Source organism: Dermochelys coriacea, chromosome 10 (assembly GCF_009764565.3).
Source record: "Dermochelys coriacea isolate rDerCor1 chromosome 10, rDerCor1.pri.v4, whole genome shotgun sequence".
NCBI classification, from domain to species: Eukaryota; Metazoa; Chordata; order Testudines; family Dermochelyidae; genus Dermochelys; species Dermochelys coriacea.
Genome location: NC_050077.1, coordinates 55914907 through 55932225, shown reverse-complemented (window position 1 = coordinate 55932225; position 17319 = coordinate 55914907). Strand labels below are relative to the sequence as shown.

Below are 17319 nucleotides of genomic sequence, written 5' to 3'. Positions count from 1 at the left end.
AAATCTTGGCGCCCTAGGTGGCCGCCTAGTTCACCTAGTAGTTACACTGGCCCTGTCGGCACCCCTACACCATGGGCAAGTGGAGGGTCCACACGGCTCCCTCAACTGCCGGGGCTCCACCAGCTGCTGGCCAGACCGGGGGTGGGGCTTCATGGGGAAGAGGAGGGGAAGGGGGTGGGGTCTACTGTGATGACAAGTGGATGGGCCAGGCCTGTCCATTTTCAAAATGTGGGAGCGCCGTGGCCCCAGTTCTGGCATCACTGCTTCATGAACACTTTTTAAAGGAAAAGTTATATAGCTGTGCACAATGGGCCAGATTATCAAAGGCTCTCCAGAAATGTGCCTCTGATATTTATGTGCCTTTTTTTTATACCAGCAAAGCCACCAATTGCATGCTGTTTGCTGCACAAATATATTTGCACATGTAAAAATTACAGATGTATTTTTGGGGGCAGCCCTATATGTTGGTGATAACTATAATTTCAATAGTTTTCATTGTGCATTTAAGAAACCTTTTAAAAATATTTTTAGCAAGATATAAGGACAGGTACTGTGCAATACAAAACAGTTGTAAGATACATTTTAGAGTGAATAGAGAAGCAGTCACAGGTGGGACTCTTGTTAGGAAGCTTTAGATATTGTTTTTCAGCCTTTGTTTATGTGATATCTGTTCATTACATGGGTTAAAAGTAGACCTAGGATCTATTTTTCACATTAGAAGTGTTAAATACATACCATGATGTGTGGGTGACTTTCTTTCATTGAACAGACACAGCATGTATCAGAGAATAAATGACCTTGGTGTAGACAGCTTTGTGTAAAGTGCATTTTCCTTGTTATAGAAATTTTTTACCAACTGAAGAGCATAATGATTTTGCTGAATGCTCTCTGCTAATATAGCAGGTGTGTTGTAGCTTTGTGACTGCTGAATTTGACACAACTCTAAATTCAAATTGTGAATTTCAAACCTGTTCTGTAGTAGTTATCTAACAGCTAGCACCATTTCCAACATTCCCAGAAGAGTTCAAAGGCAAGACCTTCTCAGATTTAACAACGTTTTGTATTTATCATGGGATTGAAGAGTTGAAGGTTGTTTGATCATATACCACAAAGCCAAGCACAGATCAGATCTCATTCATTTGTTTAAAAAAAAAAGTATTAGAAACTCACAGGAATTGAAATACCTATCTTAAAATATTTAAAATGTTATGAGGAAAAGCTACACGTATAAAATTCTAATCTGATTATAAAAAAAAAGTTACATAGAAATCAAGGGATCAGTACAAAAGACACTCACCATTTTAGTTGGCTATTTCTTTGTTTCATTTACAGTATTTATGACTCAGGGCATGACATAGGTTACATAGGGTGCAGCAGAAAGCTGCATCCACTTCTGCTCATGAGTGGCTAGAAAATGGTATAATTTATGTTTTCTGCATTTTTAAAAGCATTCTGACTAATTACACTGGTTAGAGGGCGTTCAAGAGTTCAAACCCCCTGAGACAGCAATTTGTCTGGAGTATGCCTTTATTCTGATATATGGCATGATGTTAATTTATCAGCCTGTTTACTTAACATTATTTTTTTCAAAATAATAGTTTCGTATTGCTCTCCCAACTGCTTATCTGTTCCGCATCACTGAAGCAGAGACACCAAATTACTCTGAGAGATCACACATTTTCTCTTCTCTTTTTTCTGTCTCTGTATCTTTCTTGAACTTGGATGTAAAATATAAATTTTAAAACATCTAGCTACTAAGAAGAGATGTATGAAGACAGAAAAAAAAGCTAACTGGTAAGAGAGAAATCTGTCTAAATATGCTGCTACATGGCTGGTCTCCGATGGGACACTTCAATTTCCTTTAAGTGCCAGAGCCCATCTCAGTTTGTTCAGCCAGTCATTCAAGCAGCAGAAGACGATTTGGGAAGAGGCAAAATATTAATCATGACACAAATACAATATGCAATTTAGGTGCTGTATTGGTGGCAGTAAAGATCAAAGTGCTGTCTCCATGGTACGTGGTACACAGCACAGATGGTCACTATACGGTCTCTTCCACACTGCCCAGCTATTGTGCCTCACCCTAACTAATTCACTCTACATGGCCCATTAAATCCCTGACCTCTGCTCAGACTCCCATAAAAGCTTCTAATTACTGCCAGTTTTGGCACAATTTTTTCCCCTATGAAAATCTGGGAATTGAGACCACTAAGCTCATTTCACATAGGCCATTGAACTGCCATCTGATGGTAATAACTCTTACTCAGTAGTGACCCAGGCTGGGTTTGAGCCAGTGGCCTAGGGAGATGACGATATACCCTGCTACCAATCCTTAGAATCCTCTGCACCAGCACAAAATGGCTTAAAATGGGAAAGGAGAAAGCATCTAAATGTGTAAGTGTAATTAAGAAAAATACAAGTGGCTACAGGCTTATATTAGTAAACTAAGGAAAAATTCATATAGAGTTAAATCTTGGCTGAAAATCATGATAGCAAGGCAATAGAAAAACACAGTCCTGTTTTTGTTTTTTTGAACAAAGACATCAAAATGAGGATAATTAATCCAATTCTGCACTTCTTACATGGATAAACCTCCCATTGAGCTGAATGGGAATATTGCAGTTTTAAGCTCACATAAATCATATTTTAAAGAAAGTCATAGTAAAATTAAAATGTTGACTGGGGTTCAGTACATTCAATAAAATGCATTTTAATAAAAATCTTAAAAGAACAGATACCAGAAATGCTTAATGCCTTCTAAAGCCTCAAGATAAAGGGGAGACATAATTACAGAAAGACAAAAAGAACTTAGTGAAAATTAAAATTTGAGGATGCTGAACATTTACTGTATTTTTTTTAAAAAAAGGGTTTTCAAAACAAACAGAACGTGAAACAAAAAAGAGAAAGTAAAACTTTTTCAGAGTAAAAATAAATTAAGTGAGGTCAGTGTGCACACATTCTCCCTCACACACACATATATATAAAATATTGTATGCCTTTCACCTTCCCTTCATGTTCCATTCTCTCCTGTCTCTATTTTCATAATATTACCTCTCTCTATTCTAATCATCTTCCTAGTTATTTAAATGTGATTTTATTTCTGATCAAGATTTCTCACAATATTTTCTGCACCTGTTTTATCCCCCATGTTTTTCACACTTATTTACTTAATTCATTTCTCCTGGTTTGATCTTACTCTGAAGAGTACAGAAACAATCTTCTGCCTTCTAAAAACCACCTTTCTCAACAGCCCACAGAAGGTCTTAATGATACAGCTACTTTTATCTACCTTACTTTTCTACAATATTTTTTCTCTCGCCTACTCTCATTTTTGTAGCTTCTGCTGGTCAACAGAAGTCATTCTGCTTCAAGCTGTATCACTGATTATATGATGAATTGTATATTTCAAATAGAAGAACATTGTTGTCACTCCTTGGTGTCTTCTTGTGTTGAAGATAAATGTTATAATGCTGGTTGGAACAAAGGTGTGGCTTTGATTACTAAGCCTTTCTCTGATTTTTTACTTTTTTTCAGATTAAATTTGACAGTGATGGTGTCTGTGTTTGCTGTGAAATGCAGCATCAAACATCAGGCTGCAGCAACCTTGGAGAAACCCTGAAACTGAACCCACTGCAGGAGTGTAATGTTGTGAGGCTGACTCTAAAGGTGGGGAGTAAGAAGGATTATCACTTTATTAGAATGTAACATAGCAAGTTGGGTTTTATAAAGGCATGTAGTGAAAGTTGTTTGTGCACTGTCAGCTGCTTACTTATTCATAACAAAGAGACTTAGCAGAAAATGAGAACCTGATCCTGCAAATATGAAATCAATAAAGCTACTCATGTGAGTAAAGTTATGTGCTCACCTGTTTGTAGGATTGTTGCTTATATTTGTACAACATAACCATTTTGTTAAAGGTTGAGTATGCCCCAGGGTACACCTACAAAAATCTTATTGTAGGTTGAGATCTTATAATTGTAATCTTGATGGTGCCATTTTGATTAAATGTTTTTTAAAATAATCCATATAAGAGAATAATTTAGAAAAAACAGATGATCCAAAAAGTTTCTGTAAAAATCCTTCCAGTGTGAATTCCATATTTATTATTTCTGCTGTGTGGCTTTGAGAGCTCTGTATTCCCTGACTGTTCATATTAGAGAAAAATGTCTCACTAGGCACATGAAAAAATTACAGCTAATCAGGCAAACAACTGACAGTGATAACACACACCTTCTATAATTATGATTAGTAATGACTGTGGATTGCTGCAACAGAAAACAGCTGTTGTATGTATTCAGGGCTTTATTCTGCCTTTTGTTTGAAAATAAGCACCCCACTTGAAATAGTACATCTGTAACGGCATGTAGGCTCTCTCTGCGCTGCCTTTTTAAAAAAAAATCTATATTTCCACTATCACCACTTCAGCCCCATTGGTGGTAGCAAAGGTGGAAACCCTAATGTGGAAATTTTACCAAAGCTGACTAATCTTGTTCACAACAAGTCTAGAGAGCATAGTGGGAAAAATGTCATTGACTGCCAAAAGCCTTTTCCACATTAAAATGTGTGTGTGAGAGTATGTACTCATGCTCATACATGTGTGAATTTGGTTTTGAGTCAGTCTTTGTTTATGGTGCCTTTGATTAACATGGCCAGTGTTTAGTTATTGTATATGTTGATTACTTTGGCCCTCTTTTATGTGTTTTTTCCAAACCATATGCCTCATTCTTGTTGTTAATCCAGAATAAACTACCCAGCTATTTCAGCTGTGGATATAACACAAAGCAGTAACATATCTACAATTATACATACTTGAGGAATAAACAGTTCTTCTTCTTCAAGTGCTTGCTCATGTCCATTCCATATTAGGTGTACGTGCTCGCCACGCGCACCGGTGCCGGAAGTTTTCCCCTCAGTGGTATCCGTAGGGGACCGGCTCTTGCGCCCCCTGGAGCAGCGTGCATATGCTGCAGTATAAGGGGCACCACCAACTCCCCACACCTTCCATGTCTTCTTGCCGCCAGTGACGGTGCTGGAACATCTGCTGCTTCGGCTAGCATTGCGCTTCATTCAGTGTTTCTTTTGAACATTTCCCTGTAAAATAGTTGTACATAGTTAATAGTTCCCTTTGAATTAGTTCTAGTATAGTTGGTCCCGGACAGGACTCAGCCTAGGGATGGGGCATGCTCCAGTCCCCAGGCTTTAAGCCTTGCGATTGTTGTAAGCGACCTATGCCCGTCAGCGACCTGCATGGTCGCTATTTAAGGTGTCTAGGAGAAGGATACACAAGCAACAAGTGTCACATCTGTAAATCCTTTAAACCCCGAACAAAAAAGGAAAGAGACATCCATCTCAGAGCACTCCTGATGGAGTCGGCGCTGACCCCAGCACTGGAGCAGAGGTCCGACTTGGCCCCAAGCACCGCAGCATTGGTGCGGAGCGCCCCGCTGGTGCTGTCTACAAGCTGGCACCAATCCCCGTCCCCAGCTCTGACCAAGAAGTTGAAGAGAACAACGAGGGGAAGATCTCCCACTTTCTGTAAGGGAAAGGAAAGGGCCGGAGGAGAGCCAAGACCTATGCTGGACAGCTCAACACCTCCATCAGGGACTAAGGCCTCAGCTCAGGCCGAGCAGTCTAGCCCATCCTGTACCATGCCTGCCACACTGGACAGTGAAGAGGGCCTTCATCATCTAGAGGTCTCATCAACACCTGAGGCACTGTAGGGAGTGCAGGAGACCCTGACACTACTAGTGCCACCCACACCGGCTCCAGTGGTACCCGGGTCCTGAGGTGAACCCACCTTGGGACTGTCCCGTATGTCCCCACCTCAGCGGCAGCACTCCCCTTCATGGGGGACGTCCCGCCAGCACTCTCCTGCATGAAGCCATCATGCCTCAGAAGCAGGGAGGCAGGCTCAGCGAAGCTCTTGTCGGTCTCTGGACCCTGCGCACCGACAGCGGGATTTGAGACGTGGCTCGGCAGTAACCTGGCGCAGACCTACGGAGGCACGCACCCCTTGGCTAGAGCATCAAGACCTGCCCTTTGTGTCTCCAATGCCTCGGCACCGATCACGCAACCAATCGTATGAATGGACCAACTGGTCACCGAATTGCCAGCACCTCTCTCCAAGACACGATTGGAGAAATCCTCCCGGTGACTGGACCGCTCCAGCTCCCAGTCCTGCTCCATGTCCCGGTACTGGTCGAGTAGCATGAGGTGTAGATCTTCAGATTACTGATGCTGATCCGCTGAACGCTGACGGTCCCCGAAGTCCCATGCAAGGGACTTGTCTCAATCTGATAGGTCGAGGCGCAGCAGTCGGCGCCACAGAGAGAAGGGCTGCTGGTCTACCCTATTATGGTTGCCTGACAGCAACCACTCCACTTCAGGCTGGGGCACTGAGCAGGAGTCCTTGGCAGCGGGACAAGCCCCAGCACCAGCAATACTGTCTACATCATCAGCACCACAACCATCCCCATGGCCCAAGGCCAGTGGCCGGCAGCCTGGTACCGTTGGAATCCGTGGGAGTTTACCCAGCCTTCGCAGACAGTCTGGTCAGTGGCAGGGGCCTTGGATAGACATTCGGCCTCTCATCGCACCCAGACCCCAGAAGGGCAGACCCCCCAGGCCCATGAGGACCCAGGGGACCAGCCGGCTGGACTTCCAGGGGATGTGGCAGATCCCACGGCACCAGCTTCATCCTCACCATCGCTGGACGAAGCGATTATGGGTCCCACTTACCCAGTTCCACAAGGTGACACAAAGCTGATCAGGAACTATTGAAGAGAGTTGCCTCCAACCTGGGGCTCCAGGCAGAGGAGCTAGAGCAGGGATCTCAAACTTGTATTAGCATGAGGGCCACATGAGGACTAGTACATTGGCCCGAGGGCCACATCACTGACACTCCCTTGCCTCTGGCCCCGGCCCCGCCCCCACTCCACCCCTTCCATAAGCCCCCCCGCCTCGCCTCTTCCAACTCCTTCCCCAAAGTCCCCACCCCAACTCTGCCCCCTTCCTGCCCCTATTCCAACCCCTTCCCCAAATTCCCGCCCCTGCCCCGCCTCTTCTCCACCTCCTCCCCAAGTGTGTGGCTCCCTGCTCCTCCCCACTCTGTCCTGGAAAGTGCGGGGAGGTAGGCAGAGGAGCCGGGACACAGCGCGCTGGCGGGGGAGGGGGGCAGCGGGTGAGCGGAATTTGGCGGCTGCAGGAAATAACTCAGAGGGGATGTGGGGAGCTTGGTGGGCCGCAGCAAAGAACTCGGCAGGGGTGGGGGTTGCACAGGGAGCTTGGTGGGCTGCACCAAATAACTCCGCGGGCTGCGTGTTTGAGACCCCTGAGCTAGAGGAGCCATCGGACTCCCTTTTCGATGTCGTTTGGTCCACAGCATTTGTTAGGGTGGCTTCACCCCTACATGAAGGGATATTGTAAATTACTAGTGCCTTATGGCAAACCCCCTCTTCCCTGCCCCCCATTTCAAAAAGGGCTGAACACAAATACTTTGTGCTAGCTAAAGATCATGAGTACCTCTACGCTTACCCGGCACCAAATTCCTTCGTAATTGAGGCTGTTAATCAAAGGGAGAGGCATGGGCAACCCAGGGCTATGCCCAAGAATAAAGACTCGAAGAGAGTGGATTTGTTCGGGCAAAAAATGTATTCGTCTTCCAGCCTTCAGTTGAAAGTGGCCAATCATCAAGCCCTCCTCGGCCACTACAACTATAACATGGCAGACCATGGTCAAGTTTGAGGTTTCGCTTCCCGAAGGGTCTAGGAAGGAATTCCGGGCAATCCTCAAGGAGGGCGCAGCTGCAGCCAAAGCAGCCCTCCAGGTAGCTTCAGACAAGGTGGACTCCCACCATGGCCTTGGACATCTCTATGCGGCCAGCATCCTGGCTTCTCCTCTCTGGCTTGTTGACGGAGGCTCAGCAGTCAATGCAAGATCTGCCTTTCAATGACCAGATCCTGTTTGCAGAACAGACGGACAGTCAGCTGCATGGACTAAAAGACTCCTGCACTATCCTGAAAACTCTAAGGCTGTATGTCCCTGGTCCAGCCCAGGACCGACCACTATCAGTTTGCGGTCCTTCCATTCGGCCTTGCAACGGCACCAAGGGTGTTTACCAACCTCAGGCGTCACAGTATCCAGATTCTCCCATACCTCAATGACTGGCTCGTCAAAGGCTGCTCGTCAAAGTCAAAAGGGATGTCGTGGTGCCGCAGGCCATGTGCCAATCCCTGGCCTGCTGGTAAACCACAAAAAGTCAATGTTAGTTCCAGCGCACAGGATAGAGTTCATCATGGTGGTGCTCAACTCCACCTGTGCCAGAGTGTTTCTGCCACAGGAGAGGTTCCAGGCATTGGTGGACCTCATCATGGGAGTCTCTGCGTTCTCTGTGATCACATCCAGGGTTTGCCTGCACCTGCTGGGCCACAGCAGCCATGTGTTGTCTGCCATGCCAAGCTCAGGATGCGGCCCTTACAGCAGTGGCTGGCGACAGTCTATTCCCAGTCCAGAGATCACCTGAAAAAGGTCATTACCATCCCACCAATGATTCTTACCTTGCTGCAATGGTGGACTGACCCCACAGCAGTCCTGGAATGAGTTCCATTCGACAGCCCTTGTCACTCAATCGAGTTGATATTGGACACCACGGACCAGGGCTGAGGAGTGCATGTGGTCCCCAGAGGAGATGACGTTGCACATAGAAAGCTCAGAGCAGTACGTTTGGCCTGCAGGGTCTTTCTACCGCACCTGGCAGGCAGGGAGGGTGCGTGTGTTTACGGACAATACGGCCTTAATGTTCTACATCAACAGATGGGGGGAGCATACTCACTGGCCCTTTGTCAAGAGCCTCTCCGATTGTGGGATTTTTGCATCAACCACACAATCCACCTAGAGATCTGTCACCTCCCTGATGTCAGGAATATGCTGGCAGATCACCTCAGTGGGTCCTTTTTCTAGCACCATGAGTGCTTGCTCCATCTGGAGGTAGCCCGGATGCTCTTCCAGAGGTGGGGAACTCCCCAAATGGACCTGTTCGCCATCAGACAGAACAGGAAATGTCATCACTTCTGTTCCCTACAGGGTCTGGGCAAAGATTCCATGTCTGATGCCTTCCTCCTGTCATGGTCATGGGGACTGATGTACATGTTCCTGCCAATCCCGCTCATCAGCAGAATCCTCTCAAAGGTCAAGAAAGACAAGGCCTAAGTCATCATGGTGGCCGCGCCAACATTGGTTCAGTACGCTGATGGACCTGGCAGTGGCCACTCCCTGGCCCCTTCCAGACAAACCGGATCTGCTCTCACAGGATCGTGGGTGTCTCGTACACCCCAACCTCGCCCCCCTCCACCTGGATGCTGTGTGGTTGCACTTGGAGGAGCAAGCCTGCTCTAACGAGGTCCAGCAAATCCTCCTGAAAAGGGAAGCCTTCCACTAGAGCAACCTACCTGGCCAAATGGACGAGGTTCTCCCACTGAGAGTCTCAGCGTAACATCTCTCCAGCGTGCTCCTCTTTACAATTTACTTAGATTACCTGCTCCATCTTAAGAAGCAAGGGCTGGCCCTCTCTTCCATCAGAGTGCACCTTGCAGCTATCTCTGCTTTTCACCTGCCGATCCAAGGTCAATTCTGTGTGTAATTTGCATGACATGTTGGTCCGATTCCTGAGAGGCCTCAAGAGACTCTTCCTGCTTCCTGGGCTCCTGTCCCACATTGGGACCTTAACTTGGTTCTCTCCAGGCTCATGGATCCGCCCTTTGAGCCTATGGACTCCTGCTCCTTCTCCCACTTGTCATGGAAGGTCGCATTCCTTGTGGCAATAACATCCGTGAGACGAGCATTGGAGCTTAAAGCCCTGACATCTAAGCCACCATATACGGTGTTCTACAAGGATAAAGTTCAACTGTGACCCCATCGGCCTTTCTGCCAAAGGTGGCGTCTTCCTTCCATGTTAACCAGGATGTCTTCCTCCCAGTGTTTTGTCCCAAGCTGCACACCACTGGGGAGGAAAGGAGGCTGCATGCCCTGGATGTCAGATGTGCCCTGGTGTTTTACCTGGAGTGTACCAAGCCCTTCCGCAGCTTGACCCAGCTCTTCATTGCAACAGCAGACAGGATGAAGGGCCTTCCGATTCATCGCAGAGGATTTCCAACTGGATCATCTCCTGCATCTGGACCTGTTATGAGCAGGCACAGGTCCCGCCACCACCAATTTTGAGGGCCCACTCGACCAGAGCTCAGGTGTCCTCAGCAGCCTTCCTGGCCCACGTTCCTATCCAGGACATTTGCAGAGCTGCAACATGGTCTTCAGTTCACACATTCACGGCGCATTATGCCATCACTCATCAAGCCAGAGATGATGCTGGGTTCAGCAGAGCTGTGTTGCAATCTACATGCCCGTGATCTCCTATATGCTTCCATTGGCACTGCTTGGGAGTCACCTAATAGGGAATGGACATTAGAAAGCACTTGAAGAAGAAAAGACAGTTACCTTTTTCCATAACTGGTGATCTTCGAGATGTGTTGCTCATGTCCTTTATACAGTTTATCTTAGCATGTGCACGCTGCTCCAGGGGGCACCAGAGACACTCCCATAGGGATACCACTGAGGGAAAAACTTTTGGCACCAGTGCATGTGGGGAGCACACACACCTAATATGGAATCAACATGAGCAACATATTTTGAAGAACACCAATTATGGAAAAGGTAACTGTCTTATTTCCTGCTGTGAGCAACAGGGAAAACAGGATACCTGGCAGACAAATGCTCTAATCTGATATGACAAATCCTATGGTGGATAAAAATTTTGAGCCATTCAGTTTCTGAGGAAAATTATTGATCTTAGTTAAAAAATATCATTTTAATATTGTCAGCCTTGCACAACCAATTGGTTCCTTTCTAGTTTGCGTATAATCAACAATATTAACAAAATGTCTTCATTGCAACTCAGTTGTCCTCACAATATGCCCTCAGTTACTCCTGTGCAATCCCAGTGAAAGTATTACGGTTGAATGGTTATAACCAAAGGCATAATTTGAAGACATTGGGGTTACTCAGGTGTAATGGAGGATAGCATGTGGCTTGCAGATCCTTTATTACTGGTAATGGTGCACAAGGCAGAAAGAGCACTAATTAAATTATGAAGTAAGGTCTGCAGTGGCAGTTTGAAAAAGTTTTACTTTGTAATCTGAGCATATTTTGATATGGAAGTTGTTGAGACAGAATAAATGTGGAACACCATGATGCCGTTTTTACAAAGTCACTTTCCAGAGAAGAACCGTACTTTAAAACAAACCTGTAATGTGTGACTCTAGGACCTCCTGTGGCAGTGGATTTCATGGGTTTTGACTACATATTGTATGAATTAATGTCTCCTTTAATTTTTAGATTCAAGAAGTACTATACATACTATAGAATGCTGTGAGTTATAACACCTGCTACCAAATCCAATTCTCAAGACATGTCGCTTAGCCAAGGCTTATCAAACTCATCAGTCTCTAGCTGCCACTAGAGAGGGACAGAGTGCCACACCAAACAGCCATGGGTTATGCGTCCATGAGCAAATTCTGTATGTAACTTAAACTGGAATTTTTGGGAATCAGCATGAGGAAAGGCCATTTTAGGTGGAGGACATCATTACTGTGATTATCAAAGTTATGATGTAACTAAAACATTATTGATTCTTATGGTCTGTGTACTAGCACTAAAGGGGCAATAAAACACAAAATATCCATGAATCCAATTAACATAATAACTCTTCTCCAATCCGCCCCCCACCACACACACACACACACACACACACACACACACTGGCTCAGGAGCACAGAAACCACAGGCAAAACATTCAAACGTGGCTAAAAGATCAAGGAACCTAATTCCCATTGACTTACAACCCTAATTGTCCTCTGTGCCTTTGAAAATCTTTTCCATACCTGGAGATGCTGAAAAAATGACTCAGAATGGTTTCTGCTACTTCTCCTGGACACATAGAATAGGCACAATGAATGATGGCAGTAGAAGCTATGCCATTTCACTTACATGGCCAATCAAAATCTATATTAACCAATTTCAAAATTGGAGATAGGGGAGGGTTAAATGGTAGGAAAAATTTTGTCACAACATTTTTTACAATAGCCTTAGTACATTTTTAAAAATCATTAATTTTCACCAAGAATTTTAAGAAAGTGGCTAAATTTGCCCTTCATTTTTTGAATGTTTAATGATTTTTAAAATAGGTATATTTTTATGGGAATAGTTTTAGAAGTATTTTGCCCACCTCTACTCAGATTTAGTATATACCAACTTTCTATTATAGAGTCAACAAGCATGTGGACCAAGGGTATCCAGTGGATACAGTGTACTTAGATTTTCACAAGGTCCCTCACCAAAGGCTCTTGTGCAAAGTAAGCTGCCATGGGATAAGAGGGAAGGTGCTCTCATGGATTGGTAACTGTTTAAAAGATAGGAAACAAAATATAGGTATAAATGGTCAGTTTTCAGAATGGAGAGAGGTAAATAATCGTGTCTCCCATGCGTCTGTTCTGGAACCAGTCCTATTCATCATACTCATAAATGATCTGGAAAAAGGGGTAAACAGCGAGGTGGCAAAATTTGCAGATGATACAAAATTGCTAAAGATAGTTAAGACCCAGGCAGACTGTGAAGAGCTACAAAAGGATCTCTCAAAACTGGGTGACTGGGCAACAAAATGGCAGATGAAATTTAATGTTGATAAATGCAAAGTGATGCACATTGGAAAGCATAATCCCAACAATAATTATAAAATGATGGGGTCTAAATTAGCTGTTACCACTCAAGAAAGAGATCTTGGAGTCATTGTGGATAGTTCTCTGAAATCATCCACTCAATGTGCAGTGGCAGTCAAAAAAAGCAAACAGAATGCTGGGAATAATTTAAAAAGGGATAGAAAATAGGACAGAAGATATCGTATCGCTGCTATATAAATCCATGGTACACCCACATCTTGAATACTGTGTGCAGATGTGGTCGCCCCATCTCAAAAAAGATATATTGGACTTGGAAAAGGTTCAGAAAAGGGCAACAAAAATGATTAGGGGTATGGAACGGTTTCTGTATGAGGAGAGATTAATAAGACTGGGACTTTTCAGCTTGGAAAAGAGATGGCTAAAAGATATGATTTGAGGTCTATAAAATCATGACTGGCGTAGAGAAAGTAGATAAGGAAGTGTTGTTTACTACTTCTCATAACACAAGAACTAGGGGTCACCAAATGAAATTAATAGGCAGCAGGTTTTAAACAAATAAAAGAAAGTATTTCTTCAGACAGTGCACAGTCAACCTGTGGAACTCCTTGCCAGAGGATGTTGTGAAGGCCAAGACCAAAACAGGGTTCAAAAAAGAACTAGATAAATTCATGGAGGATAGGTCATCAATAGCTATTAGCCAGGATGGGCAGGAATGGTGTCCCTATCCTCTGTTTGCCAGAAGCTGGGAATGAGCGACAGGGGATGGATCACTTGATGATTACCTGTTCTGTTTATTCCCTGTGGGCACTGGCCACTGTCAGAATACAGGATACTGGGTTTGATGGACTTTTGGTCTGACCCAGTAGGGCCATTCTTATGTTGAGAGAGGGAGGAAAGGATGGAGCCTACACAAAACATATGACAAAAAATGTGCAAGAGGAGTTTATGAGCTAAAGCATTAAAATATTGCAAAATACATTTTATTTATTTTATTGATTTATGGAGCATCACGTCTTACAATTAATTGGCTCTTCTGGAGCTTGACATTAGAAAAATTGAAAGGAACCAACACAAGAAGTCCCTTAGGTACAACATAAGAAGAGCCATTACTTAAATGTGTGAAATACAGTGTCCTTGAAGTAAATAACTCTCCAAATGCTAGAAGAATTAAAGCACAAACTTGTTCTTGTTTAAAAAAGAATTATCACACCAGTGAGATGATCCACATTAGCTCCCTCTTTCTCTTTCTCTCTCCTCCTAACTTTTTTCATCCCTCCTCTCTTCTCCTGCTTTCTTATTTCTCCTCCCTTTCTTCTTTTGCTCTTCTTACTCCTTTTCACTTCTCCATCTCGTTCTATATATCCTCTATAGTCGGCAGGACACCAAGTTCACTGTCACAGTTCAGAGCAACTACATTTGTATTTCCCCCTCCATCGTCCACCAAGATCCCTCACTCTAGTCTCCTGGTTCCTCAGCTGTCACCTCTCTTGAGTAGAGACCTGCATCTCTCTCCCTTCTGACCGGGTTTTTTTTTTTTTTAGGCTGCACAGTTTCCTGCCTACACTGTGATATTTCCAGCAAGCCAGACTGCCTAAATAAGCCACTGTCTATGCTTTGCTTTCTCTTCAAAGGCTATGAACAACATAATTGCAAGCAGTTATGAGTTACCACATAGTTCTTTCTAAGCTAGCATAGTTATTTTTAAGCTGAAAGCATTAAAGAGAAAACATATTTAAAAATCATAGAGAACCTACCCACATGCTAATAAGCTTATCAGAGATCACCCCAACCCCAACAAGGGGTCTGGTGAGAGTCAGTCCTTCAAACTCCACCAAGCGTTTTTTTCTGTGGTTGCAAGTTCATCACAGCCTCAGCTTAGAACTAGCACCCCCATGAAAAGTTCGGTCTTTCCTATATACATCTTGCACCTTTGATCTTCAGATTCCAAGAACAGGTAATCAGTAGACAATGGTCCCCTTCTCAGGATGTAGCTATAAAAATCTGGAGTTTTGCATAAGTGGAGGTGGGAAACTTGCATTCACTCCCCCTAAAGATACCCAAGAAAACCACTTGACCCAAAAGTCCTTCTTGTCTGGATCATTGTTCAATATAATCCTTTGAGGTTCATAACACTTCCAAGGGTTCACAACCCATCTCCCTCCTAGAAAAGTTACATACGACCCCAGTCCACAATAAAACCTTTGGATTTAACACAGTGAACTCCAAAGACAGTTAAACATAATTTTAAAAGTTTTTTAAGGGTATTGCAAGAAATTGCACACTCTCTCATATCTGTCACTTTCACACGTTGGGCAAGTCCAACAGTGACAATCCAACCAGTAGAGGACAGTGTTTGAGTGGACTGACAAATTTAGCATAGTAGTAATTGTAACAATAATAAAAATAATTTAGTGGGGCTCAGTAACAACTCCATAGATAAAGCAACTCTGTCAAACTAACAGTCATACTTTTGCCTGAATATTTTTATCTATGATTGTTACAAGTGACACCTTAGATTACTTTAGCTGAGAGAGATTGGAGAAATAATATTTTATTGTTTTCCCCCTCAGTTTTCTTTCTTAGTGCATTTTACAGCCTCCATTTCCCCAGTATATCCAGTTAGTTTCCCCTGGGGTTGCTTGAGGAATTCTCATTATAAAACCACAAAAATGTTGAAAGTGGACTCGGAGTAAGCTCTAGTACCTGAAAGAACTTTATAATCACTTTTATAATTAACTAGACTTCAAGCTAACCATGTCCCTATAAGGATGCAAACAGTGGTGTGTTATCTAAAACCCCATCTTCTATTAAGCTGTTGACAGAAATACAACTCATTTGTATGAAAATAGTGCTATAAATGGAACCCAGTAATCATGGAGAGTCTTGAGTCAGGTGAGTATGGTAAATACCGATATGCAGGGAGAACAGGCTTGCTTCAGGAAATAATAGAATGCAGTTTGTTCTCAGTATATCTTGAGATGACATGGACCCACAAAACAAAATTGGAACAGTAAGCTGGATTGAGTCTAATGATACCACCACATATCATGACTAACCCAATAAAACAAGCATTCTTTCATGCTGAGCCTGAGAAACAATATTGAGGACAATATTAAAGGAAAGTAAATTGCAGAATCATTACAAATTGCACTAACAATTTTCTTCATATTTACTGCCATTACGAGAGCAGGTCTAAAAACACAATTATTAAAACATCAGCAGCATTTTATTGATGCTAGTGCTACCACCGTTATTATCATTATCAGAGTTGCATCAGTGGTAGTGCAATACTAGAAAAATTCTAGTGTCAAGAACTCCAGAAAGTTTTGTGACATACCAAGGTACAATCCAGACTAATGAGTAGCTGAGTCATCCTTGCCCTCTAACCTAGTGTGTCCTTTGCTACTCCAGCCTGGACTGCTCACAAATTGTCTCCAGAATGCAAGTCACTCCCAGCTGTGTCTATGTGTGTGCTGCAGCCAGCCAGCCGCACCTTGGCTCTTACCAGCCTTGGTTATTCTTCAGGGTGACCACAATACACACCCAGTCTTAGATTTCCCCCTAGAAATGAATGTCCTGTACTGCCAAGCCCCCTCTGGGACAATACAAGTTTATGTAAAGTCTGTTGTTTCTTTAATAGAAATAATATGCACACAACTTGCCACCTCAAATGGAGTTTCCCCAAACACTTCAATTTAAACACACTGGATTAGAAAAAACAATAAGACAAGTTTATTAACTGCGAAGAGAGAGATTTTAAGTGAGTGCAAGTAGTGAGGAATAAAGGTCAGAAGTGATTACAAGAAAAGTCAAGATAAAACGCAATTTTGCCTAACTTACAAACCATGTTAAATTCAAAGCAAAGATTTCTCTACTACATGCTTTCAGCAATCTTACTGACCAAACTTCTGAGGTCAGGACTCTTTCTCCCAGAATCCAATTAATGGTTCTTTTGTTGCTTTGGGATCCATGAATGCAATGGTCAGGTAAAGAAGAGGTGGGGGTGCCTTGGGGTGTTTGTCCCTGCTTTTATAGTTTCAGTCCCCCTCTTGAAATACATTTCCAGCTGGGTTCCAGGAAACAAAAACTCTATGGGGAACGATGTTCCCTGCTGCTTTTTCCTCAGCTGTTTGAGCTTCCTTTGTTTTCCTTCCTGCTCGATGACTCTGTTTACTGCTTAAATACAAATTAAGCAGAGCACACATTCCTTTGTCTTAGATGGACCTGTTTGCCAACCTCAGTTTGGAACATGTGTTAATAACACCCTACAGTGGAATTTTATAACTTCACATTATGTTCACAATGTTGCCATGCACATTTTATCAGGACGACTGACCAGCAAATTATGAGTTTTCAAATGATACCTCACAAGGCATACTTTGTACAAAGATTATTGCAATAGTGGGTAGAGTGTGGACACGGGTACATTCTGTCACAAGTATAGTTTGTATAGTTGGCCCATCTTTTATTGTAAGTATCAGATAGCTAACCACTAAGAATAGCAAGATGGCAAAAGAGATCCTTTCCCTCTTATAATGTTATTGCACAACTAAATCCATTTAGCTCTAGTTAAACAAAAAGTTCTGTGGACCCT

General features: G+C 43.5%; 1 protein-coding gene across 2 annotated transcripts in view; it reads left to right on the top strand.

The window, feature by feature from the left end:
- Positions 1-17319, top strand: part of FAM189A1 (family with sequence similarity 189 member A1) — a 394280-nt gene that overhangs the window by 294711 nt on the left and 82250 nt on the right. For both annotated transcript variants that reach the window (XM_043493843.1, XM_038418369.2), the window contains one exon: positions 3535-3666. In XM_043493843.1, the coding sequence (XP_043349778.1) occupies positions 3535-3666 (132 nt within the window). The remainder of the gene's footprint in view (positions 1-3534; positions 3667-17319) is intronic.